The sequence below is a fragment of the Eriocheir sinensis genome, chromosome 70 (assembly GCF_024679095.1).
Source record: "Eriocheir sinensis breed Jianghai 21 chromosome 70, ASM2467909v1, whole genome shotgun sequence".
In the NCBI taxonomy this organism is placed as follows: Eukaryota; Metazoa; Arthropoda; class Malacostraca; order Decapoda; family Varunidae; genus Eriocheir; species Eriocheir sinensis.
Window position 1 is genome coordinate 7,372,277 of NC_066578.1, and position 27,915 is coordinate 7,400,191.

Below are 27,915 nucleotides of genomic sequence, written 5' to 3' on the forward strand. Positions count from 1 at the left end.
GCTGTTTCGAATCCTGGGCTTCACTCGTTCAGGCCCTCTCTCGGTGGCTGGGCGGCAGTGTGGAGCGGCTGGTTGTTGCACGTGGGTGGAAGATCTTGTGGCCACGGCTGACACTGATATAGATAGCGCTGGTGTGTCTTGTTGCCATGTTCAAAGGATATACCCATGGGCAGTGGTGAGTATTAGGACCCAGCGTATCTTGTGGGCATTGTGGTCATTCAAACAATACCGTAGGAGGTTGTTATTCCATTTTTAACAAGTGATGTAATTGTTGATATACATTTAGCGCTGTGTGTTGTTCAAAGGATATACCCATGGGCAGTGGTGAGTATTAGGACCCAGCGTATCTTGTGGGCATTGTGGTCATTCAAACAATACCGTAGGAGGTTGTTATTCCATTTTTAACAAGTGATGTAATTGTTGGTATACATTTAGCGCTGTGTGTTGTTCTAAGGATATACCCATGGGCAGTGGTGAGTATGGGTATCGTCAGGGCATCTTCAGTGTTTTCCGGGCATCTAAACATTACCGTAGAGTCGTTTTGACAAGTATTAGTCTTGATAAGTGATTTGATTGCTGGTATACAGTGCGCTCAGTCATCGTTCATTTCGGGCGAATGATAACACTTGACGTTGTATCAGAACCTTTGCGGAATCACAGATATTCGCGCAGATTGTCCAAAAGCGGCCGAGTGGGTTCTGATCATCCTTTATGTTTATTTAACGAGTGACTCGGAGGTTTAACTAGTGACTTAATTGTTAGTTGTAGCCTATACGTTCACCACAAGCATTGTATATTAATTGCATTGTATACACCCTACCATAAGTGACTGGCTTGAGGCATCTCCGTACTAATGAATATGTTAACAGTAATTAAATGGACACGATAATAGGACGATACTGAACCACTATTTGCGCTAATGAGTGGATTAACACTAATTGAATTAATACAATGACCAGACGAAACTGAATCACAATTTACGGTAATGGATGGATTTATGCTACGTAATTGAATAGCAACAATGATTAGACGAAACTAAACCATTGTTACTCTATAAATAAAATAATGAACGAGTTTGTAGCTAGGTACTACTTGAATGCACACAATGATTAGGCAAGACTGAAGCACGATTACACTAGTGAATGAGTTTGTACTAACAGAATAGATACAATGCTTACAGGAAACTTAAGTAGTACGCTTGCGCAAATGAATAGATTAACACTAATTAAATGGATACAACGATTAGACGAAACAAAAACGAGATTATGCTATTTGAGTTGATAGACAAAATTTCAAGTACCATAAACCCAGACAAAAGACGGGCCATGCATATCGACATAGGAGACATCGGTTCATGGTTGCCAGATAATCGTACACAGAGCCGCGGATTTACCGGTTTCTGGCCCACAGCTGTTGCCGAGAAGCACCAATAATTAACCATTTAAACGATAACTATATATGAAGGCAGTTTTTGGGTCGAAAATCGGCAAACAGAGGCAGAGTACGACAATCTAGCAACGTTGCATCGGTTGTACCCATTTTAGCGGCGACCACGTGTAGACAGGTAGAACCGCGCAACGTCGTTTTAAATAGAGATATCGTTAAAATGGTTAATTATTGGTGGTTCTTGGCAATAATTATGGGTCAGAAACCGGTATAAACGATGCTATTGAGTACGATAATCTGGCACGTTGTAGAGCGTTGCGTCATTAGCGGCTCGGAACACGTGCTGGCTGGTGAGGATAGTTAATTAGGTTATATTCATCCACAAGCATATCAAGGTTATTATCGCACTTACTCATTGTTAATAATAAGGGAAGGTCATAATTCGTAACGGCCATTCTTAATTAAATTCGACTCTTATAACCTTTCTTCAATAATGCATCTTGGGTCACCTAATACAATGTTATATTCGCGTTCCATACATGTCTGTGTTTACTGAGGACTCGAAAAGGTCACTGTAGAAGCCTTAGGTCAACCAGGGTCATATTCTTAAACATTTCGGTGCCCAAGCCATTTTGTGGGGCTAGGTTGCTATGTTATGGGGCTAGGCTATTTTGTGGGGCTAGGTCGCTGTTTTTTGGGGGCTAGGTTGCTATTTTTTTGGGCTAGGCTATTTTGTGGGGCTAGGTTGCTGTTTCTTGGAGCTAGGCTATTTTGTGGGGCTAGGCTGCTATTTTATAGGGCTAGGCTATTTTGGGGGCTAGGTTGCTGTTTTATGGGGCTAGGCTATTTTGTGGGGCTAGGTTGCTATTTTATGGGGCTAGGCTATTTTGGGGGCTAGGTTGCTATTTTATGGGGCTAGGATATTTTGGGGGCTAGGTTGCTGTTTTATGGGGCTAGGCTATTTTGTGGGGCTAGGTTGCTGTTTTATGGGGCTAGGCTATTTTGTGGGGCTAGGTTGCTGTTTTATGGGGCTAGGCTATTTTGGGGGCTAGGTTGCTGTTTTATGGGGCTAGGCTATTTTGTGGGGCTAGGTTGCTGTTTTATGAGGGTAGGCTATTTTGTAAATAGGTTGCTATTTTATGGGGCTAGGATATTTTGGGGCTAGGTTGCTGTTTTATGGGGCTAGGCTATTTTGTGGGGCTAGGTTGCTGTTTTATGAGGGTAGGCTATTTTGGGGGCTAGGTTGCTATTTTATGGGGCTAGGCTATTTTGGGGGCTAGGTTGCTATTTTATGGGGCTAGGATATTTTGGGGGCTAGGTTGCTGTTTTATGGGGCTAGGCTATTTTGGGGACTAGGTTATTATTTTGTGGGGCAAGGTTGCTATTTCATGGGGCTAGGCTATTATATCCTGGTGGTATCTTACTATCTTTTGGGGCTATGTTACTAGATCTTGGGGCTATGTTACTATTTCTGGGGCTACTATATTTTGGTTGTCTGGCTTTATTTTTAGTTACCGTAGAGCCTTGTTAATCCTTGTCTGTTGATCTTATAATGATGTTGAATGAAAGTGTTGTTAATGATGCTGAATTTCTTCCAGGGCAAAGAAAAGACTAGATGGTGAGGATGTGTATGGAAGCAGAATATATTGCAGCTTCGGAAAGAATCTAGACAGGGAAGGATCGAGAACAGAGACAACTGGTGAGTGTTGCTGGGCTTTAACAGTTGTAACTCTGTATTATCACAAAATTTTAGGGGTACGAGTTTCTTTGGTACCTATTATATGTTAGATTAACCCGGTAGCATCGACGGGCCAAATTTGTGGCTTTACCGTGTAGCAGCGACGGGCCAAATTTGTGGCTTTACCGTGTAGCAGCGACAGGCCAAATTTGTGGCTTTACCGTAGCAGCAGGCCAAATTTGTGGCTTTACCATGTAGCAGCGACAGGCCAAATTTGTGGCTTTACCGTGTAGCAGCGACAGGCCAAATTTGTGGCTTTACCATGTAGCAGCGACAGGCCAAATTTGTGGCTTTACCATGTAGCAGCGACAGGCCAAATTTGTGGCTTTACCGTGTAGCAGCGACAGGCCAAATTTGTGGCTTTACCGTGTAGCAGCGACAGGCCAAATTTGTGGCTTTACCGTGTAGCAGCGACAGGCCAAATTTGTGCCATGATTTTAACCCTTCAAAATAGATGATACATAATCTGATCACAAACTCTTTGATATGTATTATGAAATGGTTTGTGTGAGGGGTGATTTTTTCTCATTTTTCTCGCTTAGAGGGACTATTAAGAAACATGATCCCCGCTGCTACCGGGTTAACAGGTTGTGGTTTATCATGTTTTGCTTCTCAGATTTCAGATCCTCCACCATGAAGGATCAAACACAATAGGTCCATTGAATTTTCCATAGGTCACTGTAATCATTCATTTTTCACATCCATTTCAGGCGGCCGGTGGTTCCAGCAATACTCCCACGACAAAGAGGCAGATTTATCAGAGAATTCTGATATCAAAAACTCCCTGAGGTTCACGGGCTACTCACAAGCCATGGGGGAGGTGGCAGAGCCCGGGTTGTCCTGGAAGGCGAGGGACCCCTTAGGCAATGGTATATCATCCATGCAGCGGCCAGGCTCGGCATTCAAGTCTTACGAGAAGTCTTCCTCGGTCTCTCTTCTAGTGGATGAACAGTAAGTGTGGAAATGTTCACTCATGAGTCAGTAAATTAGAATCATCAAATTCAGATTTATACAATAGACATTTCATTATCTTCATCATCATTTTGTTTAATGTCTGTTTTCACTCTTCCTGAGTGGTTGGACGTTTTATGGCTTGTAAATCGAGCCGTTTTCAGTTTTTGGCGCAAGATTTTCCGGGTGCATGCCCTTGCAGACCCAAACACCTATTTTAAGTGGTGGCCCTAGCCTTTGCCTGAATGAAAAAGGCAAACTCTACAAGCAGCAGGGGCTATGAGGTTTACCACCCTCTATTTCACCCATAGCTAGGACTGGATGGCCATTGACTGATAAACATGAGTTCATCTGCCCTCAGAATGGTCTTGTTTTTAATCCACCTGGGGGTCCAACACACATTCCTCACTGCTCCAAAACAAAACCAGTGGGGTCGCCGGTTTAGTCGCCGACTACCTGACCATGCGGCTGTTTGTAGTGGGTTACATGTTACCAGTAGCAGAGCACTACCTTTACTGCCCTGACCAGACTTAATTACAATAGACATTTCTTATTATTAATAAAATTGAACAGGCAGGAAGCTAACCACCCATACCCACGACATAGTATCTGTTTATATGAATATGATTTGCTAATCCCTTACATGCAAGATGAGCAGACTACATTTTTCTGTCCAGTGTTCATTTTGGGTTATCTATATGCCACACACAAAAAAAGCAGTTTATGAATTATGTAAGTTTGTGCAAAGAGACATTAGAGGAGCATTCCACCCAGTTATCTACATTTCTTTAATTTCATTTCCAGGCAAAGGTCCTGGCCAGCCAGTGCTCCACGAATGCTTGGGAATCAGAAAAGTGTCAATACAAGTGGATGTTCTTCTGGGCTCTTCAAAGACTTCAGCTTGCAAAATGGAGAAATCAGTGAAGACAGATCTGCAGGTCTTCAACCTATGCATCTGGACAGAACTCCAGATACGTTCCAGAGACCACAGTATCAGAGTAAGTATTTGTGAAAGAGCCAAACAGTTATCATTTGTGTTTACTTAGTAAGTTCATGTAGGTATCCTCAGTAGAGAGTACCTGTTCAACACATTAGGTTCTTTTCATATTGATTGTTACAAGATATTTATTGCTGCCTGCTGTGTGTGGGAAGAGACCTTCAACTCTGCCTAACTATAACTCAAGCAGTCACTATATATGTGTACTCAGTAAATTGTTTTCTCTGCAATAATATGAAAGACATACCAAAATGTTACATCGATATTCTTGTTTTCCGTCAACAGAACCAGCGTTCAGAATGAGCTCCCCCCCAGCATTTTCCTATAGCTCTAGGAATTCAGATTTGTATTCCTTCAGTAACACATACAGGTAAGTGTCAATGTTTCAAAGTGTGTTGCTGTTCAATTCACTAATAGTAGAAGAGGAAGAAAAGGTATAAGAGTGTGCCTGGGAAAATATCAAAGAAGTAGAATGATTAGGACAGGTGGACTAGGGTTGGGATAAGTGGAGGGGGAAAGTGGGGCAGACCTGTGTGAAGGTGGAACAGGAGTTTTCTGTGGTGTGGCTGCTAGTAGTTTGAGGTGGAATGAATTGTTTGAAAAAAGTGCCCTGTGATGGAAAATTAACCCTCTATCAGTTTATATTACATAACTTCATGAAAAAGAAAGGTTACTAGCTTAGAAATATCAGTGTTATATCACCCCAAAAGCTATGATTCTTTCAGAGGAAGGAATCCCTCGCCTACGATAGGAGCTGGAGGAATGAACCTCCCGAGGAACACGTGGAATGCCTCGGGGATCACAAGCCAGGACCAGCTCATCCCCGGCCTTCAGGACATGTCTCTGGGGGGATCAGGAGCAGTAAGTTTTTGTCTGTTTTTTATACATATTTTTCTGTTTCATTGCGGTTCTCTTGCAGGCCTTTGACTTTCGTTTTGATTTGGCAACCAGTCACTTTGGCCCTCCTTTTCACATTAACCCGTCCGCTGCGATTGGTACGGATTTGGCCTTCACTGGTAGCCTGGTAACATATACTCCCAGGTCTTTCTCTGCCTCTGTGGTGGATAGTGGAGTGTTTCCCATGTGGTATTGGTATGCTGGATATCTCCTCCCAAGGTGCAGGACTTTACATTTTTTTGCATTGAATTGGAGCAGCCACTTGTATCTCCACTCCTCTAGCTTGGTGATGTCCTCTTGTAGGAAGTCTGCATCCAAGGGGTTAAGAGTGGATGGCATCTGAAGGAAGTTTGCAAAGCCATTGTCTAATATGGTTTGCTAATTTGATATTGGAATTAACCGTTTCTTGTTTCTTCATATAACTTCACATTTCTTGTTCCAGGGGGTGAACGTGGGCAACACTCAGCAGGTGCCCGTTGAACTGCAAGTTGCCAATCTGGACCAAAACATTGATGCTCGGGACATGAAGCGCATTCTGTTCACAGTCTTCAGGGATCATGTGATGGTAAGGGAGTCTAGAATTGTGACTTTGAAATCATATCCACTGACTATGTTTTCAAGCTTTAAAATTTACACTAATCTTTTCAGATACTGCACATATCAGTGTTTGTACAGTCTGATGGGAACCTGGTAGCCTCTGTGCGCGTCCCATCACAGCAGGACGCCCAGTATGCCATATCACAGCTGCACCGTAAAAAAATTGGAGCAAAGAGGATAATCATATCGTATGTCAACCACAACCAGCCGTCTCCTGAAGTCAAAAGGTATGAAGTAATGTGTCATGTGCCTACTGTTAGCAAACTCCAAAAGGTAAAGCGAATCACATTATTGCCTCTCCCATACCTTGGTTGAGGATAAGTTCACCAGTCAGACATTTTCACTGTTCTCTTTTATTGTTAATCTAAGTGCTTTCTTTGCATTTTTTTCCATAGTTTCTTGCCAGCTTTATAGACATTCACAGTTGACCCAATTTCACTTGTCAAAGAAATAATTTATTTTCCCTGCAATACCTTTATTTATATTAGTTATTTAATATGAGTTTGTTGACATGCATTTGTAATGTGTTTTAACTTCTTTTTCAGGTCCAAGGTTATCATGCTGCTCCAAGAAGTTCCTGGTAAAAGGCTTCCTTTGTTCAAGTTTCGGGAGCTGTATGAGCGACGCTTCCATGAGACCATCGGGGTGTCTGAGATGTACAGCATGAGGGACATCATCAGCGTGTCTGACAACAGTACGGGCAGGATGGTGGCGCTGCACCCTGAACTCCGCCACTTTCAGTCCCCAGAACTGCCTGAGATTATTGAGGACACGGAAGGCAGCTTCTCTAGATTTTGTAAACTGCACAGTTCTGAGCCAGATGAATCCGTCGGCTGGGCAGAGCGAGACAGTAACACAGGTTTGCCAAATGTAAACCTAACATTACGTGTTTTGGCTGCCTCAATACACTCTTTGCTGCAGTCCCACTCAGGCTTTCTTCCTCTCGGCAGCCTTATTGACTGCTATCAGGCAGAAATTGGTGCATTAGAAGAATGTGAAGATGGTGTCCCTCTTGAACACCTCATTTCTTGCCTGCCTGGCATATGCATACTGACCAGTGCTGGCGGGTTCAAGTACATAAAATGGGTAGAAAACAAACTGGCAGATGAAGCAGAAGACCTAGCCAGGAGTGTGAGTCCTCCTCTCGTGGAACAGCTGGCACTGTTCTCCCGGGAGCTTGTGGACCTGTTCAAGACTTTCCCACACTGTCGCTTGCCCTTCTCCAGATTCATCCCTGCTTACCACCACCACTTTGGCCGCCAGTGTAGAGTTGCTGACTACGGGTTCACCAAGCTGGCTGACTTGTTTGATGCCTTGCCTCACATCATGCAGGTGCTTGGAGAAGGGAACAAGCGCATCCTGACCCTGGCCCACAAAGCACAGGTCAAACGTTTCTCATCGGATCTTCTCAGAGTACTGAAGGGACAGCCAACTAAGGCCATTACATTAGAAGAATTTCCTTCTGCATACGAGAAAATCATGACTCGCCAGTGGAATGTTGTTGATTATGGAGTGTGTGACATTGAAGATCTCTTGACCGAGGTTGGCGAGACCACTGTGATAGTTACAAGGTCTGGCGCAGAGGTGACGGTTGCCATCCCTAAGAGAGAACAGACTCCTGAAGAAATAGAGAGGACGCGACAGTTTGCTGCGGAGGTGATTGAGCTTCTTCGCCATTCTCCCGAGTGCAAGATGCTCTTCAACAGGTTCATTCCGGCCTACCACCACCACTTTGGGCGGCAGTGCAGGGTGGCAGACTACGGCTTCAGCAAGCTCATTGAACTCTTTGAAGCAATACCAGACATAATACAAGTAAGTTTGTTGAATTTCTATAAGGAATTTGATGGTTTTGTTGACACTTGTAGTACTTCCTATTTGATATTGATATTGATGTTTGAGTTTTCTTTTAATTTTCCAGTCTCTGTCATCTTTGGTAGAAATGATGCACTATAAGGTTGTAATTTCCAGGTATTTGATGACGAGGATGGAGAGAAACACCTGCAGCTTGTGGAGCGAGCGCGCATCAAGATCCTGGGGGAGCAAGTTGCCGTGGTGGTGCGGGGATCGCCAGACCAGGCCATCAAGATCTCCGCCCTTACTCAAGTCTTCACCCACTACTACGGCTACTCCCTCAAGCCCTTGCAGTATGGGTCGAGTTCACTGGTGGACCTGATAAGAAAACTGCGGAACCATGTCAAGGTAAAGTCTCTCTGTCTATCTGTTTCTTTCTCTCTTTCCTTCCTTTTGTCTTCTCTTACAGGCTTCATCTGTTGGACTAAATGTTCCTTTATATGTTCTTCCAAATCAGCTTCATATAACCAAGTCAACCTAGTGTGGAGGTGTCTTACCTCTTGCTTGGTTCCACAATTTGTTAATTCTAAAACAGTCACAATACCACATGTTTCCTCCTACTGCAAAGATGTGCTGGACACCATTTCTGTAATTTGAGTCCCCATCTAACCGCCCTTCTCTCTAGCATAATTGTCTTGGAACCTAATTATCTTGAATAAAGTCTACAATAACTTGAATATTGCTATTGACTTGTTTGTGTTTGGGGCATCATTTGAACATAGGATTCATGTATGTTATAGAGTAACTGGAATTCCTAATACATAATTTTTTTTAGTTGGTTGAAACTGAGGATGAGCCTTTGGTTGCTCTGGTGGACCGTGGTCACCTCCATGAGATAATGGTGAGGGCCCGGAGGATCCTCTGGGATATTCCTGATGGCTCTTGCTCCCTGGACAAGTTCATGAGTATATATGAAGAATGTTACAATGCCACACCAAGCCTGGAGATAATGAAGAAAGATTTGGAGGACATTGTCATTGTAAGTATCTAAAAATAGCTTTTATCTCACAACATAATTATTTCACAAGTACAGTTGTCCCTCAAATAGTACGGTTCCAAATAGTTCGGTTTCGGTTTTATACGGAGTGTCATAGAAGATCTTTTTAGGGTTTTTGAATTTCCTGCTTGTCGGGAAATTTAACCCGGTAGCAGCGGGGATCATGTTTCTTAATGGTCCCTCCAAGCGAGAAAAATGAGAAAAAATCACCCCTCACACAAACCATTTCATAATATATATCAAAGCATTTGTGATCAGATTATGTATCATTTATTGTGGGGGGTTTATATCGTGGCACAAATTTGGCCCGTCGCTGCTACCGGGTTAAAAATCCTAAAAAAATTATGAAAATCCACATAAAACCGAAACTGTACTATTGGAAACCGTACTATTTGAGGGATGACTGTAGTAGCTAGTGGAGAAAGGTTCAAAGTGTACTTAGTGTTATATTCAGAATTTTGCCGTTTAATATGCTCCTTTCATTTCTAGATAGATGAGGAAAACACCAAGATCCGTCTTGTTCCAGTGCAGTTATTTGCCAGGGATTTACTGACAGTGTTACATGAAGCTGGCGGCCGCATGCACCTCGTGAATTTTGACACAGCATACATTGATAGGTTTGGTGAGTGTATTATATACTATCAAATATACTAATGAAATACACATTCGTCATTTATCATTCCTGTTCAGTCAACTGTTATTGTTTATGAAGGATTTTATTGTTTCAGGAGTTGCATGTCGTCCAGCAACTTATGGCTTTCCGAACATTGTCGCTCTGGTGCAGTCATTGGGAGACCTCGTGACTGTCCGGGGGAGAGGCATGAAGAGGATCCTGGTGCTGAATCAGGACTTTGCTCCTGCACCGCCCTTCTCAAACACAGCTGCCAATAGGTGTGTGTTGTGACTGCCTCCTGTGTTATAAAGACTTCCCTAGAGACAAGTTTTTATATTAATTAAAATTCTTAGTCGAGCAGATCGTCTCATATAACAAAGTGTGATAATCTTATATGGTGATTGCCTCTTGTGAAAAGGGAGTGCCTGGGCTGTTTGAGAAATGCTTGCATAGTCCCATTGTATAAGAGAAATGGTGACACAGAGGAATACCCAACTAGATATATAATGTTCTATTTAATTTGTTAATGGATAGGGTAGCAATATGAAGGCAAATCATGAAGAAAGGGGCAGGATTTTTGGAGTGAGGGTTTTATAATTGTAAGACTGATTGCCATACAGTGATAGAATTATTTAGTCATGGATATAGTGTAGACCATCCTTCACAGTTCCAGCACATGTGACAGTGACTCGGCAGCAACAGCAATTGAATCCAACCCCCACGGGTCCACTTCCCAGCTCCTTCTACCTCATAATATTACCACCACATCACAGTATGAATACCAGCACATAATACCAGGTACGTTATATTTAGATTGCCACAGGTATTGTTCCTTGAAAATGCCCTTCTGCACTGGGATAGGATAACAGAAGAACACTCCTCAATTCGTTCGTTGTACAGATGTTTCTTCATAAAACTGTACGAGGGTATATCTCAACTAGATAGGGGGCTTCGTGGTGCAGTGGTTAGCATACTCGGCTCTCAACTGAGAGAGCCCGGGTTCGATTCCCGGGCGGAGTGGAAAAATTTGGGCAGTTTTTCCGATACCCTACGCCCCTGTCCACCCAGCAGTGAATGGGTACCAGGTTTTAATCGGGGGTTTTGTCCCGTCTCCTGGGATCTGTTTTCTTCTCCTATAATTCCTTCCCCTTCTGTCTCTCTCCGGCATATGACCACAGATGTTGCGCCGACTAGATGAAACTTTCCTTCGTTCTCAACTAGATCTCAAATACTGTTGTGACTATTACTGAAAAGCAGTTGTTAATCCTACTCTCTTGAATGAATATCAATAATGACACTTTTTTTTTCTTAACTAATTTTTATTGAATTATTGTGACCCTTCCAGACATGAGCTCCAGCGCACACCTGGTGATGAGTGTCAGTCCCTCGCCTCACCACCAGCCATACCAGCCGTCCTCCCCTGTGGTGCGTGGACTCTAGACTTTCTCGTGTTTATTATTATTATTATTGTGTGTTTTGTATTGGTAATATCCGATAACTAGCCAACAAACACAGTGTAGTGCTAAATCAGGTAAGAAAATTCAGTTACATGAAGAAATGTTAAGCTTATATTCAGAAGCCTGGGGGAGTTAAGTAAAATAAGTTGTAAGATGCATAGAATCCAGTCTGTAGAGGCAACAGCTTACTAGTTGTAAGGTTTATTTGGGTTAAGTTAGAGAAAACAAAAGTGGCAGCATGCAGGTTAGGTGGTCGCTTTGCTTGGCCGTCTTAACCCGGTAGCAGCGGGGATCATGTTTCTTAATGGTCCCTCCAAGCGAGAAAAATGAGAAAAAATCACCCCTCACACAAACCATTTCATAATATATATCAAAGCATTTGTGATCAGATTATGTATCATCTATTTTTGGGGGTTTATACCATGGCACAAATTTGGCCCGTTGCTGCTTTACAGTAAAGCCACAAATTTGGCCCGTCGCTGCTGCCAGGTTAAATTGGGTTGCATTGAGGTTCATTTACTAAAAAAATTGCTTCTCTTGCAAACACAGGTGTACCCTAGCTCACCAGCAGCAGCCGGGAGTTCAATGATATGGGGTCAGATGTGGTCACCTCAGTACCCAGTGATGCCCCAAATGTCTCCAACACACTACATGGTGAGTCATATTTGGCATTATGCTTTTGTAATTGCAGAGGAGAGTATCAAGACACCTCTCCACCTGAAATTGACCTCTCTCTTGGCCACTTCTTTTCTTTTATGAGCAGCGTTTAGTGGAATTTTTTTTTCTACACTTTTTTTTGCCCTTGAGCTGCTTCCTTTCCTGTAAAAAAACAACAAAAAAAAGTTTTCAATTGACCTAGGGATCAAAAAATACTTGTTCAAATCACAATAAAATAATGTTCCTTATGGTATTAATATTTCAACTTTCCCAACATGACAGCTTTCATGTTGCTCCCTTTCTCAGTCGGACTGGTACATTATATATCTTCCATCAGGTGCCAACTATACCAGTAAATTGGAGCAGCGTGCCACCTTCTCCAGTCACTGCCATGAACCCCGGTGGCAATCCTGCAGGGCTCCCAACAAGCCCAACACCACCCATCTCAGTCCACACACTTGATGAACTCTCTAAACAGGTACCATTTTCTTCTTAGGTGTGTTTGTATTTTACAGTGCTTATGGGGTAAAGAGCTTAATGAAGACACAGGGTCGGATAGACACATGAGGCAAAAGTAAAACGATAGAAATAGGGAGGAACCTCAATGAAATTTATTAAGAAAAATTAGTCATATGATAAAAAAAAATGAGTGTAGACAAGTGATCCAGTACAGACATCAATGCAGCAGTGTGTATGCCCTCACAGACTAGCCAGGGCCCTGAGTGACACCCTGAGATATGCACCTGATACTATTAGTTGATATATTTACATAGTGCCAGTTGTATACCTTAATGTGTTTGACTAGTTAGTTCAGATGAATAAAAAAATCCATATAAAAGTCAGTATTGGTATCGGCACATTTCTAGGCAGTATGTACATTTGCACGAACCCTATTTTCTTTCAGGGTAACTGTCCCAATGAAGTGTTCACTGCTCCTCCAAGTGCCAGTGAACTGCCGCCTCCCGATCTGTTCACACAAGTGCCGCCAACAGACGTCACCTTAGGAGGAACAGTCGGCCACTCTGAAAGAAATCAGGTAGGGGAGTGCTTTGGTCTTAACCCCTTCATTACGGTGACGCTGATGTCGGCGTCACAGTATGAAATGGGTTAATCCTCTTCTAAACCTCTTAATCCTCTTCTAAATCTCTTGGAAGAGGATTAAGAGGGTTAGAAGAGGATTAATCTTTTTCCATTTCCTCTTAACCCTTTCTATACTGTGATGCCGATGTCTACGTCATGTATGGAAAGGGTTAAAGGCAGACATGTAAAGTGACCTTTTTCCTGGAATGCAGTTTGTTTTTATGGCTGGAACCTTTTCCGGCTGGTAATGAGTGCATTTTGAGAGACATGAATTATTAAGAGATGAAATATTAATTCAAGTTACATATAAGCTTTTTTATTCTATCAGTAGTCTTTAAGTGCTATTCTCTTGTGTAGGAACAAACTGGCCTTCGTATGTTGCAAAAAAAATCATAAAATCATCACGGAACAACAGATTGTCTCTAGGTCTTCACCACACCCGGTGCATGAAGTAAACAGAATATTCTGTTTATCTTGGTCTTGCTGAGGCAGGAACTTTGTCTGGCATCAGTTCTATCATACTGTGTACTTCTCTCTGAGATTGCATTTGGCATCTTAAAATAGTTTCCTTTGTCGTAGTACTAACAAGTTTATATAATCAATCATAATACAGTCTAGTGGTTACTTTCTGAAGGTTTTAAGTCCCTTCCCTTGTATCTCAGGAAACGCTGGCCAGGGAAGAAGACAAGGGTGGTGCCTGGGTCCCAGGTAACGCAAATGAAAAAGTGGAAAGGTCATCCACTTCTGCCGTGCCAAAGCTCCACACAAAGAGACGGCTTGCTGCCCAGTTCACGTCCACCTGAACAAGGTTGTCATAGCTTGTTTTGCTCCTTTTTTCTTTTATTTAGACATGAATTATCAGTAAACGTTTTTTTTTTAATATTTTCATTTAGAAACACGATTGTGACACATGGGCAATTCCTAGACAAGGCCAATAAACCACTACACACACACACACACACACACACACACACACACACACACACACTTATACGAAAATAACCAGAAATAAGAAAGCATATTAAGTTATACGAAAATAACCAGAAATAAGAAAGCATATTAAGTTATACGAAAATAACCAGAAATAAGAAAGCATATTAAGTTATCCCTCCATTATTTTATAGTAAACTAAGTAAAATGTTGACACACCAGCAGCAGCAGCACACTCACACCCAAATAAGTAGAACGAGTTATTCTCTTCCATTATTTTATAGTAAACTAAGTCAAGTTAATGCAGCAGTGCACACACACACAAATAACTGGGAAAAAGAAGGCATTCTAGTTATCCTCTTCCATTATTTATAATAAACAAAGTAACAAGTTTACGTACAAGAATACAGTTCTATCAATAATTTTGAGATTAATATATAGAAAAGTAGCAAAATTACAATATTTTGTTTTGTTTAATTTAACTTGTTGATATTTTGTAAGTGTTGGGTTTTTAAGGCTCTGAACCACGGTTGTGCAATATTTTGTGTGGTTGTATGTTGCTAGTCTTTTGTAATCTCAAGTCTAATTAATGGGATGCAATTCATGAATATATTTTTTCAAGCTATTTATTGTGTATTTCACAGTAATGATATTGACCTATTGAAAGTTACTTATGTTTAGATTTAACAAGTAAAAGTTACTTATGTTTAGGTTTAACCAGAGATTATGAATTTGGATCCTGCACATATTGGTATTTCTTCCTCTCTGATTATATTATATAAACAGACTGTAAATACAGTGTTGACAAGGTCTGAATGGTGAGGAGTACTTGGAGAAAGTTTTACTGTCTGGTCTGAAGATTATTTTGTACCATGTTTATCAGGGTTTGGGTAAGAGATATTATATAATTTAATGTTCTCAGCTAATTATTTTTAATGTTATTTCTACCAATGTGAAGTCAAGACTTACTGCTCACAGTACAGAACGATGCTGTTATCTATTGGCCGTGGAGGATTAGATATGTAGTCTTTACATTGTTTCTGAAGTCCAGAAACATCCTCAAGATAATTTAAGATTTCTTGAACAAATTTTAATATAAAGATATAATTTAAAATGGCTATTTAGCTAAAATAGTTTTGTTTTAAGTATGGATGCCTAGCAAGGCTCTCATACTGTTTTGAACATTAATTTATTTATACCCGTGACATTTCAGAGCACATCCAAAGGTTTGCAGATAAATCTTTAGTATCTTACATACCAAGTAATACAGTAATGCTTAAGAATTCTATATGTTGTTATTTACAAAAGAAGATAATTGTGAAAAGTACTCAACTGTGAAGAGATCTCTTGGTTTGGTGTGTAGGTCAGCATTAATGTGTCGAGGTATTGTTGTGAAATGTTCATTGTGTTGCTTAAGGCTATCTCAGTGTTACACTGAAACATTCCTTGTTGTGGAATTTGGAATAAACAGCAGTAAGATTCATGTACTGTCTCAATAAACATCTTCTCAGTGCAGGGGAATATTGAAAGAAGAACGGATACAATGTCTGGAAGAAGTGAGCATGTTGACAGAAAGCCATTTTGATTCTTTAGTGGGAACTCCTGCATTAATACTTTGTTGAGCTTCTACTCAAAGGTGATTGGCATAATACAGGAGAGACTGTTGGGTGGATTGTGTGTGCCTCAATCTGGAGAAAGCATTCATTAATATACTACATAAAATAATAATTTGGAGAGTTGAGCATTTAGGAGGACTGAAGGGAGTACTAGTATTGTATCATCCATCCATAGTATCTTTTCAATGCACTAATGTCTCTACTCTTTATCTTATCTTTTAACTCCCTCTGACTATGGTGCTATATGGCCTCTGGTATCTGCTATTCCCTCATTCACTCCCCCATAAAGGAAACACTACATGGTCCAACCTTTCAAAGAGCGTATAAGCCAGTTCCTTAGGCCCCTTGAATACCACTTTGTGCAGGCCCAGATGATTGGTTCAACTTGTTGCTTGAAAATGGCGTTCCTCTGAATGTCGGCCAAAATGGAATGTACTGCAAGCAAACTACCCTGAAAAGTGAGCTCAGTTATATATAAGTACAGCTGTCAATTGAATGGAAGTTGAACGAAATTGATTATGGTGTTGGTGTTGGCTAGGTGAGTGAGTATCAATGAGTGGACTTTAGTCATCGTTTCCCACCTAACAAATACAACACCATGTCTATAGATTTCGCTCAAGTTCTTTTCAGTCGACCCATGGGTGCTAGTTACTATTTTGATGACTGTATGGGTGTTCGATACTTTTTTTGGTGATTGTACATGTGTTTAAAGTCAAGAACTTTTTGAATCACTGTTGGTGGAATATGCAACATTCCGAGGCCAGGCACTTACGATCGGGAGATAGCTTGCGTGCCAGGGATGTCATACTCGGTGCTGGCATGACCTTCTGCTAGCTGTGCCCGCCACTGGATAAGTCCACGGTTTTCGTCTGACCCTAAGAGTGTACAAAGTTGATGTTTAAGAATAAGTACATCAACTAGTCAAATGAAAACTAAGTGAATATAAAGAAAATACAAGTCCACAGTCTTCATCTGACCTTGTGAGCGTACCAAGATGTTGTTTAAGAGTACATCAATCAAGCATATCAAATACTAAGAAAATATAAGGTAAAATGCAAGATGGCGCCACTATAAACACTCGCCTGCGCCAGAACGGGCTGGGCCGACCATCAGGCCCCACCTGGAAGAAGCCTTGGGCCGACCATCAGACCCCACCAGGAAGATGCCTAATGGCGCAACAGGCAACGACGTAAAAAAAATAAAAAATAAAAATAAAATCAAGCAAAATTTTACGCTTAACAACGTGCATTCAGTAGTTGAGTTTGTTGAAAAGAATCAAGTTTATATGCCCAAGAGACAACCGCGACTGTGTGACAAGATAAATATAACTTTCCTCAATGTTAACCCCTTAACTGCAGATTTCCTACAAGAAGACATCACCAAGCTACAGGAAAAGAGTGGCTGCTACAATTCAATGGAGAAAAATGTGAAGTCCTGGGGAGGGGAAATCCAGCACACCAATACCACATGGGAAACACTCCACTATCCACCACAGAGGCAGAGAAAGACCTGGGACTATATGTTACCAGGCTACTAGTGAAGGCGAAATCCGTGCCAATCGCAGCGGACGGGTTAAATGTTAAACAAAATGAAAAGTCTAAATGTCATAACAGACAGACTTCACCTGGAATAGTGTTGTCCAGTAAGCAGCCGATGAAGCTACCGAGGAACATGGATGTCTGAAGGAGAATGACGAGCATGTGGTCGAGCATCGGCAGGCCAGTGTTGACGGCTTCAGGATTTGCTTTCACGAACTGTCAATAAAAGAAAGTCAAAGTTTAGCAGCGACATGTGAACTCTCAGGCCACAGAGTCGATTCTTTAACCCGTCCGCTGCAATTGGCACAGATTTGGCTTTCATTGGTAGCCTGGTAACATATACTCCCAGGTCTTTCTCTGCCTCTGTGGTGGATAGTGGAGTGTTTCCCATGTGGTATTGGTGTGCTGGATATCCCTTCACTGTTAGCCTGGTAACATATACTCCCAGGTCTTTCTCTGCCTCTGTGGTGGATAGTGGAGTGTTTCCCATGTGGTATTGGTGTGCTGGATATCCCTTCACTGTTAGCCTGGTAACATATATTCCCAGGTCTTTCTCTGCCTCTGTGGTGGATAGTGGAGTGTTTCCCATGTGGTATTGGTGTGCCGGATATCCCTTCACTGTTAGCCTGGTAACATATACTCCCAGGTCTTTCTCTGCCTCTGTGGTGGATAGTGGAGTGTTTCCCATGTGGTATTGGTATGCTGGATATCCCGTCCCAAGGTGCATGACTTTACATTTTTCTTCATTGAATTGTAGCAGCCACTTTTTGCTCCACTCCTGTACCTTGGTGAGGTCTTCTTGTAGGAGGTTTGCATCCAAGGGCTTAAGATAGTCATTGAAAACAGAGGGGTAACTTTTGACACAGTGAGACTGACCAAGGAAGACCCAGGCAATGTGTTGAAAGAGTTTAGCAGCATTGGTCACTGGAGAGGCTGAGGCAAGGGACAGAAATAGTTGGAAACATATCACTGATTGTCTAACCTTGGAGATTATGGGGAAATCTGATGTTAAGTAGAAGATAGTGAAGATGCTGAGGCTTATATCTTGCAGTGGAGTGATACCAGCTGATGATGATATGCAAGACTGTATTGCACTTAACCCCTTGACTGTACATATGCTACAGGAATGGAACAAAAACTGTCTGCTACTATTCAATGAAGAAAAATGTAAAGTCATGCACCTTGGGAGAGAATATCCAGCATACAGATACCACATGGGAAACACTCCACTATCCACCACAGAGGCAGAGAAAGACCTGGGAGTATATGTTACCAGGCTACCAGTGAAGGCCAAATCCGTGCCAATCGCAGCAGACCGATTAAGTTAGCCACTGAAGACATTACATTAACCTTTGACACGGCGAGGCTGAAGAAGACCGTGAAGCCGAGAATGAAGAGGTTCCTTGACGAGTGGATGTTGAGGGTGAGGAGCATTGGGAGGCTGGCTGTGACGATGAAGGAGAAGAGCACGAAGAGGAGACTGGCGATGATGGGCTCAGGGATGGTGGCCAAGAGAGCGCTGAACTTGCAGACCGAGGCCAGAACCATCATGAGGACGGCACTCGCTTGCACCACACGTCTGCTGCCAACCTGAGGACACAGTGCCAAAGAGAGAACTTAAATTAACCCTGTAGCAGCGGGGATCATGTTTCTTAATGGTCCCTCCAAGCTAGAAAAATGAGGAAAAAATCACCCCTCACACAAACCATTTCATAATATATATCAAAGCATTTGTTATCAGATTATGTATCATCTTTTTTTGGGGATTTATATTGTGGCACAAATTTGGCCCGTCACTGCTACACGGTAAAGCCACAAATTTGGCCCGTCGCTGCTACCAGGTTAACTCATGATGTAAAGTGAATCTGGTATTATTTGGCTGTGAAATGACTGCCTTTAAGTTTAACCTGTCCGCTGCAATAGGCACGGATTTCGCCTTCACTGGTAGCCTGGTAACATATAGTCCCAGGTCTTTCTCTGCCTCTGTGGTGGATGGTGGAGTGTTTCCCATGTGGTATTGGTGTGCTGGATATCCCCTCCCAAGGTGCACGAGTTTACATTTTTCTTCATTGATTTGTAGCAGCCACTTTTTGCTCCATTCCTGTAGCTTGGTGATGTCTTCTTGTAGGAGGTATGCAGTCAAGGGTTTAAGACTGTACTAGATCAAGGAAACTATTGAGAGGGACCAATGGATTAGGAAAGGCTATGAATAATGGTATTGTGCTAACCTTGGTGAGGGCAAGCGCAGCGATGTTCTCTGAGTAAGAGTTAATCCCGCTGCCAGTACCAAAGAGGCCGGCCAGCGCCACGCCCACGCCCTCCATCAGGATGCCCCGGTTAACAGCATGTACAGGAGGCGGTGGCGCTCCTGCCCTCGCGTGGGGAACCAAGTTACTGTAGTTGATTTATTCTGTATTGTTTGCAGTAATTTTTTTTCAGCAGCTCAAGGGAAAAAAAAAAAGAAGAAAAAAAAGCCTGCCATCCACTGCCCCAATAAAAGAATTCAAAACCATGGCCAAAAGACAAGTCAATTTCATGAGGAGAGGTATGGGACGTCTGGGAAGATGGCACCACTATAAACACTTGCCTGCGCCATGACGGGCTGGGGCCGAACACCATCCAGGCCCCTCAAGCAAGCCTACCAGCACTATAGGTGTAGACTTAAAAAAGGGTAAATGGGTGCCTTCAAGAGCTGCCTTACCGGAGACCCTGGCGCAGATGAAGTAGTCCCCGATGCTTTCCACGGTGGAGGCAATGCTGGCTGCCATACACCCCAGGACAGCCGCCACTGCCACGCGCGGAACACCCCATTGACCTGCCCGAGAGAGAAAGAAAGCAGTATTACTATAATCATTTGGAACACCCCATTGACCTGCCCGAGAGAGAAAGAAAGCAGTATTACTATAATCATTTGGAACACCCCACTGACCTGCCCGAGAGAGAAGAAGCCTGAAGCAAAACTAGTTGAAAATATGCTTACTTCAGTACACCCATGTTTCCTTCCTCCTCCTCCTACACCCTTATTATTATTATTATTATTATTATATGTAGTAGTTCCCCTGAAGAAACCTGAAGCAAAACTACACCCATGTTTCCTTCCTCCTCTTCTTATACTCATACAATTATTATTATTATTTTTTTATTATTATTACTGAGAACCATGAATAGGCATCAAGGGAAAATAAAACAAATGACAGACCCACACTGAGTCCCCCGATGAGATACTTACTGATGAAGAACCAAAGAGATTAGTACCATTAGAGTCCCAGACCTAAGACACATACTATATAGGGTCGTATTATGAGACATTTCGCCTCCCAAGAACACTTATTTGACAAGGCTTTTGTTGTGGACATTGGGTCGTATTATAAGACATTTCGCCTCCCAAGAACACATATTTGACAAGGCTCTCATAGGAGTTGTGGGCATTTCCAAGAGTAGCTTTATGACCCTGGTGGTAGTTTGACCCTTCTTCTGTACCGTGAACCTGAAGAAACACTTATTTGAACTCGAGTGACCCCCTCTTTAAACTTTAGAAACAGCTGGTGTGAGAAGCAAAAGTGTCTTATTATACCATCCATAATTTCTCACCTGGGTGGAAAGTTTCGTCTAGTCGGCGCAATATCTGTGGTCATATGCCGGGGAGAGACAGAAGGGGAAGGAATTATAGAAGGGAACAGATCCCAGGAGACGGGACACAACCCCCGATTAATACCTGGTACCCATTCACTGCTGGGTGGACAGGGGCGTAGGGTATCGGAAAACCCACCCATATTTTTCCACTCCACCCGGGAATTGAACCGGGGCTCTCTCGGTTGTGAGCCGAGTGTGCTAACCACTGCACCATGAAGCCCCCACTCTCACCTGGGTAAGGGACATAAATCCACGGGGACTCTCGCACCAGGTCGAGGGACAGGTCAGTGAGCGCCGGGGACCCTTCTGACAAGACCTCCAAGTGGGTGAGCAGCCAACACAGGAACCACGAGACAGCCAGGGCCAGGATAACCTTGAGGAGACCCGGACACCGCACGAACCACATCAGCGTGAGACAAGAAACACATGAAGCTAGCATGAGTTTGTGTGAAGACTTGTGCAATTCCTCTTTTATGAATGTACTGTAGCCTTTACGCATTTACATAGTACTGAGTGGGCTGTTTTTTGAGTAGGTCTAATTCTGTAAATATGGGAATGTTAAGTACTGTCCCTGAGATTTGAAAACTTATGAATGACCACGTGAACCACATCAATGTTAACAGATAAAAAAAAAAAAAAAAAAAAAAATTAAGACTGTGTGTGTGTGTGTGTGTGTGTGTGTCCTGCAAGTGGACAGCGTGAGTGAGCAGCGGCCATCGTTACAAGCAGACAATTTTTTAGTCACACAAAGTGGCCTAAGACTACCCACATGCTGTCCTGAAGACCACCTATCAACCCGGACTCTAGATTCTCTCTCTAAAAGAGGATCAGAGAAGAGCTCCGGGGTACAGCATGAGCCAAGCAAGATGGTGCCACAACAAACTCTTGCCTGCACCATAATGGACTGGGGCCGACTAATAGGCCCCTCTAGGAAAACCTACCAGCGCCATAAGCGGAACGTAAAAAAAAACAAGTGGTCTGGTCTGACATGTAAATGTTAAGTTCGATCCCTTAGAGTTAAAACCCGTAAGAATGAGACGCACCGACCCCAGCTTGAAGATTTTGACCCAGGTGAACGCCAAGCTCCAGCTCTTCTCCTTGAAGCCTCGCGGGAAGGGCACGCCCACGTCCGTCAGGTACTGCGAGAACACGATCATGATTGCGATGGACCTGCGGGAGAGAAAGAGAGAAAAAAAAGGTAAGAAGTCACTTGCATCATAAACTGCCTGGGGGTTGGGATGGCATGGTCCTCCCTTCTCCTTTGTTGTTTACCTGCAACAGTAAACTATCAAGATGGCGCCACTATAAACACTTGCCTGCGCCATGACGGGCTGGGGCCAAACACCATCCAGGCCCCTCAAGGAAGCCTATCGGCGCTATAGGGGTAGACGTAAAAAAAATAAAAAAACAAAACTATGCCTATTTTTTTTTTAGCACTTTTCCCCTACCATTGTATCTTTTTAGTCTCCTGGTGCTACTTCCACGTGTATCCTTAGTTGTATAATGTCCTGCCTGGGGGTTGGGATGGCATGCTCCTCCCTTCTCCTTCGTTGTTTCCTTGCAACAATAAACTATCAGTCAATCGATAAACGACCAATCAATCAATCACCTTCCGTTGACATTTCCGAAGTAATAAAAGGTTTCGTTAACTATAGTACTTTGTTTTGGTTATTTATAATCTTCTTGTCCTGCAGATATTGAACGAAACACGAGTTACATGTAGCAAGTCGTTATTAATTGTGTTACTATGTAAAAGTGAAGCGAATCAGAGAAAACTCCTTTAACAAAACAATATAGAGCAACGTGCAGTTACGTTTTTTGTGTTAGAATGTAAAAGCACAGTAAGGAAGGTAATCAGCCTTTGAAAACAGAAAAAAAAGCAATTTGTGTTGTGGTACTGTGGTAGTATGGATTTTTTTTTTTTTTTACAGCTAAGGAGACAGTTCAAGGGCGTAAAGAAAAATATAAAAAAGGCCCGCTACTTACTGCTCCTGAATAGAGGTCAAAGGAGAGTCCAAAAGGAGAGGTCAATTTCGGGAGGAGAGGTGTCCTCATACCCTCCTCTTGAAAGAGTTCAAGTCGTGGGCAGGAGGAAATACAGATGAAGGAAGATTGTTCCAGAGTTTACCAGCGTGAGTGATGAAAGAGTGAAGATGTTGGTTGACTCTTGCATAAGGGGTTTGGACAGTATAGAGATGAGCATGAGTAGGAAGTCGTGTGCAGCGGGGCAGCGGGAGGGTAGGAGGCATGCAGTTAGCAAGTTCAGAAGAGCAGTCAGCGTGAAAATATCGATAGAAGATAGAAAGAGAGGCAACATGGCGGCGGAATTTAAGAGGTAAAAGATTATCAGTATGAGGAGGAGAGCTGATGAGACGAAGAGCCTTTGACTCCACTCCGTCAAGGAGAGCTGTGTGAGTGGAGCCCCCCACACATGAGATGCATACTCCATACGGGATTAATTTGTGTTAGTACAGAGCAACATTCAGTAACGTTATTTGTGTTAGTATGTACGAGGGAAGCGAGTCAGAACAGCCCTTTGATAGATCATGATCGTATTGAGCACCATACGATAAGCTCTGGTCCAGCACTCACATGAAGGAGACTCCCCAATGACTCGAGGCTTGGGCGGCGGCCACGTCAAACAGGGAGAGGCCCACGAGCATGATGGTTGGCACGATGGTGAGCGGCGTAATCCAGCGAAGCAGCACGCTGATCAGACCTGCAGAAGCCGAGGCACACTCCGAGTCATAGGGCCAGTTCGACAGTCCAACACAGTCATTGTAAGCGTCGAAAGGGGCTATTACACTGGGCATATTTTCCGTGGATCTTCAGTCAAACCACGATTTCCGCTAACGTGGTTCTCAATTGTTCGTTATTGCTGCTGATGGAGATGATGAGTAATACCGTCGTCCTTCAGGGAAATCTACCGTAGCTTTGGAAGATCGTGGACACGTCAGAAAACCACGGAAATACGAGAACCACGCCAGCGGAAATCGTGGTTTGACTGAAGATCCACGGAAAATTTGCCCAGTGAAATTGCCCCTTTAGGATGACGGACGTTCACACTCCCGCCTTGTGCCGTGTCATTCCCTGGGTATTCATCACCGCCATGCCTCTCCCTTCCCGCCCTGATCCTCCATCCCTTCCGGCAACTCCCCGACCCAATAACAAGAAACAATTGAGAGCCACGCTAGCGGAAATCGTGGTTTGACTGAAGATCCACGGAAAATTTGCTCAGTGTAATTGCCCCTTTAACCAAACTATATTCACCACAATGATCCGTTAATTCTACTCAATACCAGATACTAAAGATATTCCCTGTGTGGTTTTCTATAGTTTCCTTCTTTTTATATCAGCCCCAAACCAACGTTGCCAAATTGTCGTACACTGAACATCGCATTTATCATTTTTAGGCTCCAAGACTGTCGTAACAACACAAATAACGATAGGAAATTAAAGTTAGGGTTAAAACTGCTAAATATTGATGGGTTTCGTTCTCTTTTGCTATAGTTATCGGTCAGAAACTACAAAAAGGCAATGCGCTGGGTACGATAATTTGGCAACGCTGCCCCAAACACTAGACAAGGAAAAAGAAAGTTTCGTTTAGTCGGCTCAACATCTGTGGTCATATGCCGGAGAGAGACAGAAGGGGAAGGAATTATAGGAGAAGGGAATAGATCTCAGGAGATGGGACACAACCCCCGATTAATACCTGGTACCCATTCACTGCTGGGTGGACAGGGGCGTAGGGTATCGGAAAAGCCGCCCAAATTTTTCCACTCCGCCCGGGGATCGAACCCGGGCTCTCTCGGTTGTGCACAACACCACGAAGCCCCCCCACACTAGACAAGGACTGTTCGTGGTATTTTGTGTTTGGTTGCGAGCTTACAAACTTGCTGTAATGGACTGTAAAACTGGTCCATATTCTTAAATTCAGGCGCCCAAGCACACATATTTGACAAGGCTTTCGTAGGAGTTTTCGGCATTTCCAGGGGTAGTTTTATGACCCTGGTTGTAGCTTGACTCTTCTTCTGTACTACGAATCCCCCGAAACAGTCATTATAACCCGATTGATCACCTTTTAGGCCTTTGGAAATAGTTGATGTGAGGGGCGCGCGTCTGAGAATACCGATCAAGATTCTTACTCCCAGTAGACTCCGATTTTGTTAAGTTTCCGAGGCAATGTGCTATAACGATATACAGTTTAAATGGCCTTGGCGTCGATAGTGTGGCCTAGTTTTTATGACCTAGTTAATTATTCGGCTTAAATGCTGTGTTGTGCTTCGCCTCCATTACTGCATGTGCTCCGGCATAACCTTGGCCGTGAGGGAGCTGCTGGTATGCTTGAGGAAGCGGTGGAATTAAACGAGGATTCTACCGTGGCTGGATTTTAAACTTTTCATCACCCAAGCTGACGCCATATGACTCAGATGTTGCGACGCCAAGACACGACGAACCAATCAATTGTCGCCCAAGACTTTTGTAGGAGTTCAGAGCCTTTCCATTGGTAGTTTAATGACCCTGGTGGTAGTCTGACCCTTCTTCTGTACAGTGAACCAAAAACCACTTATTAGAACCCGATTAATCTCCCACTTGCCTTAGGGTCTTCATGGTGCAGTGGTTAGCACACTCGCCTCACAACCGAGAGAGCCCGGGGTTCGATTCCCGGGCGGAGTGGAAAAATTTGGGCGGCTTTTCCGATACCCTACGCCCATTATACGCATACGGGTCGTATTATAAGATATTTCGCCGCCCAAGAACACATATTTGACAAGGCTTTCGTAGGAGTTGTGGACATTTCCAGGAGTAGTTCTATGACCCTGGTGATAGTGTGACCCTTCCTCTGTACCATGAACCTGTAGAAACACTTATTAGACCCTGACTGACCCCCTGTTTGACCTTTAGAAATAGGTGATGTGAGAGGCGAGAGTGTCTTATAGCACCAACCTATTTACCTGTGGCACTAATGAAGATCTGGAACAATGAAGACACCGCGATGCTGCCCTGAATGACCCGTATCTTGTCTCGCCACAGTTCTTCTTGGTCCACCGCCGTCAGGTTGGCCGATAGCTGAGCCTCGCAGGGCGCGTACTCCCCCGAGAGCAGTGCGATGACGGGGATCAAGTAGGCGAAGTTCCCGCCCTGGACGATGGGGAGCCTGAGGGAGGAGGAGGAGGAGGAGGAGGAGGAGATGAAAGAGGAAGAGGAGGAGGAGGAGAAAGAGGAGAAGGTGTAGGAGTGGCTATTACGAAGGGGGAAAAGACGAAACAGTACCTAGTTGATAATTCTCTCTCTCTCTCTCTCTCATTTACCACTCCTTATACCTTTATTTAACTTTTTTTCATCTTATTCTCTCTCTCTCTCTCTCACACACACACACACACATAACCTCAATTCCTTACGTTAGCCACGAGTTACTGTACAAACTCACCTTACTCCCAGCGTGGCCTGCAGCAGGGTATTGAGGCCTGACACGAAGATTATGGTGGAGATCAGGTAGACTCGAACGGGGTGGGCCGGGCCGAGGCACAGAAGGGAGGCTAGCAGGAAGGGGATAGGTACCGTTGTGGTGACCAGCGTAAGGCAGTGCTGAGGAAGGGAATGGAGAAAGTTGGAAAGTTTCGTTTAGTCGGTGCAACATCTGTGGTCATATGACGGAGAGACAGAAGGGAGACTTATAGGAGAAGGGAACAGATCTCAGGAGACGGGACACAACCCCCGATTAATACCTGGTACCCATTCACTGCTGGGTGGACAGGGGCGTAGGGTATCGGAAAAGCCGCCCAAATTTTTCCACTCCGCCCGGGAATCGAACCCGGGCTCTCTTGGTTGTGAGCCGAGTGTGCTAACCACTGCACCACAAAGCCCCCGAAGAATGGAGAGGGAGTGAGGGGGTTTTAAGGTGATGATGTGAGGTGTGTGTGGTGTAGTCTATCTCCCTCTCTCTCCTCTATACAACTTTCGTAGAGGTCATATTAGTATTTCCAAGGGTAGTTTTATAAGGCTTCTACACCGTGAATGTTGAAAGCACTTATGAGAATGCGACTCTCTCTCTCTCTCTCTCTCACCCACCTTTCTATAGACAAGAGGATAACCATTGACAAGATGAGGTCTGGATCCTATCTTTCCCGCCCTCAATACCCTTCACTCTCTCTGTCCTGTACTGAATCCTAACCAATTGAACCTCTTTCGACTCTTACAAATTAGCAAGCTGAGTACACTGGATCTGGTGACGGTATGGATGATTTGAACGTAAAGACGATCACAAGTACTAAGGCCGTTGATTTTAATGCTCTGGTATGCGTGGTGTTCCGATAGACGCTGCGATACCTCTGTTGGGGTCATGTGTACAAGTGTGTGGGATCCAGTTCTTCTCTCTTCAGTCGTTGCCTTGTTCAGTGATAAAATTCTGTATGACACTTGTAAGTAGATTCTTGAAATGAGTTATATGATTACTAGCGTGAGGAAAAACACAAGACCACAGAGAAGATTGTCCGGATTTTCATGGGTGATTTTTCCCGTTGAAGATGTAGAAGTCGCGTAAAACTACCACTTGCATCACAAGATAGTCCATGGAAATCCCAGATACTTCTACGAGAGGCTTTTCAACCAGGCGAACTGAGGCGCCGACAGGTTTAACAATACGGGCTACGAGTGTCTTGGTGCTCCCGCTGGAAGATGTTTAAGTCATAGGAAAATACACTAGGAGGAAGGCTGCTTGGAGTTAACCAGTGAAACGGATGAACGAGTTAAAAGTAGACTGGTTATAAAGCACATACTTGAGAGCTTTAAATTGAGGTTAGATATACGTTGTTATGAACGGGAAGGGACTTTGGTGAACAAGCATCTTTAGGAGGTGTATTTTTGTAGCCTCCTTATAGGCGTGTGTATCCTTGTGTATTAATGGCCTTGCTGAAGTTTAAATTAATTACTTAAATATTAAAAAAAAACAGGAAATGTTTACATTAGCATAGATG

At 43.4% G+C, this 27,915-nt stretch overlaps 2 protein-coding genes and 1 non-coding gene across 8 annotated transcripts in view; 2 read left to right on the top strand and 1 right to left on the bottom strand.

Annotated features, from left to right (window-relative positions):
• The first annotated feature begins 34 nt into the window (after positions 1-34).
• Positions 35-15,634, top strand: LOC126988801 (meiosis regulator and mRNA stability factor 1-like). Of its 2 annotated transcripts, none has more exons than XM_050847220.1 (19): positions 35-175; positions 2,985-3,085; positions 3,835-4,075; positions 4,880-5,073; positions 5,358-5,442; positions 5,798-5,933; positions 6,412-6,534; positions 6,618-6,793; positions 7,112-8,378; positions 8,535-8,765; positions 9,193-9,396; positions 9,904-10,036; positions 10,143-10,305; positions 10,695-10,825; positions 11,373-11,452; positions 12,034-12,138; positions 12,479-12,619; positions 13,046-13,177; positions 13,884-15,634. In XM_050847220.1, the coding sequence occupies exons 1-19, from the start codon at positions 147-149 to the stop codon at positions 14,022-14,024; spliced, it is 3,813 nt and encodes a 1,270-aa protein (XP_050703177.1). In that variant the 5' UTR covers positions 35-146; the 3' UTR covers positions 14,025-15,634. The 2 variants fall into 2 exon arrangements, with proteins under 2 accessions (XP_050703177.1, XP_050703178.1); XM_050847221.1 differs by lacking the exon at positions 35-175 and adding an exon at positions 282-324.
• Trnae-cuc (transfer RNA glutamic acid (anticodon CUC)) lies at positions 10,975-11,048 on the top strand. The gene has a single exon. It is a non-coding gene; the product is annotated as a tRNA-Glu (tRNA).
• LOC126988803 (solute carrier family 23 member 1-like) overlaps positions 12,731-27,915 on the bottom strand; it is a 37,222-nt gene continuing 22,037 nt past the window's right edge. For 4 of the 5 annotated variants that reach the window (XM_050847224.1, XM_050847226.1, XM_050847225.1 and 1 more), the window contains exons 3-15: positions 26,370-26,527; positions 25,894-26,096; positions 23,531-23,657; positions 21,982-22,108; positions 21,170-21,311; positions 20,007-20,120; positions 19,534-19,673; positions 18,656-18,895; positions 17,392-17,521; positions 16,850-16,933; positions 16,540-16,642; positions 16,077-16,218; positions 12,731-13,163 (exon numbers count right to left, since the gene is read on the bottom strand). In XM_050847224.1, coding sequence (XP_050703181.1) covers positions 16,104-16,218; positions 16,540-16,642; positions 16,850-16,933; positions 17,392-17,521; positions 18,656-18,895; positions 19,534-19,673; positions 20,007-20,120; positions 21,170-21,311; positions 21,982-22,108; positions 23,531-23,657; positions 25,894-26,096; positions 26,370-26,527 — 1,683 coding nt within the window. In that variant the 3' untranslated portion in view covers positions 12,731-13,163; positions 16,077-16,103. The remainder of the gene's footprint in view (positions 13,164-16,076; positions 16,219-16,539; positions 16,643-16,849; positions 16,934-17,391; positions 17,522-18,655; positions 18,896-19,533; positions 19,674-20,006; positions 20,121-21,169; positions 21,312-21,981; positions 22,109-23,530; positions 23,658-25,893; positions 26,097-26,369; positions 26,528-27,915) is intronic. The other variant, XM_050847228.1, reaches the window with a different exon arrangement.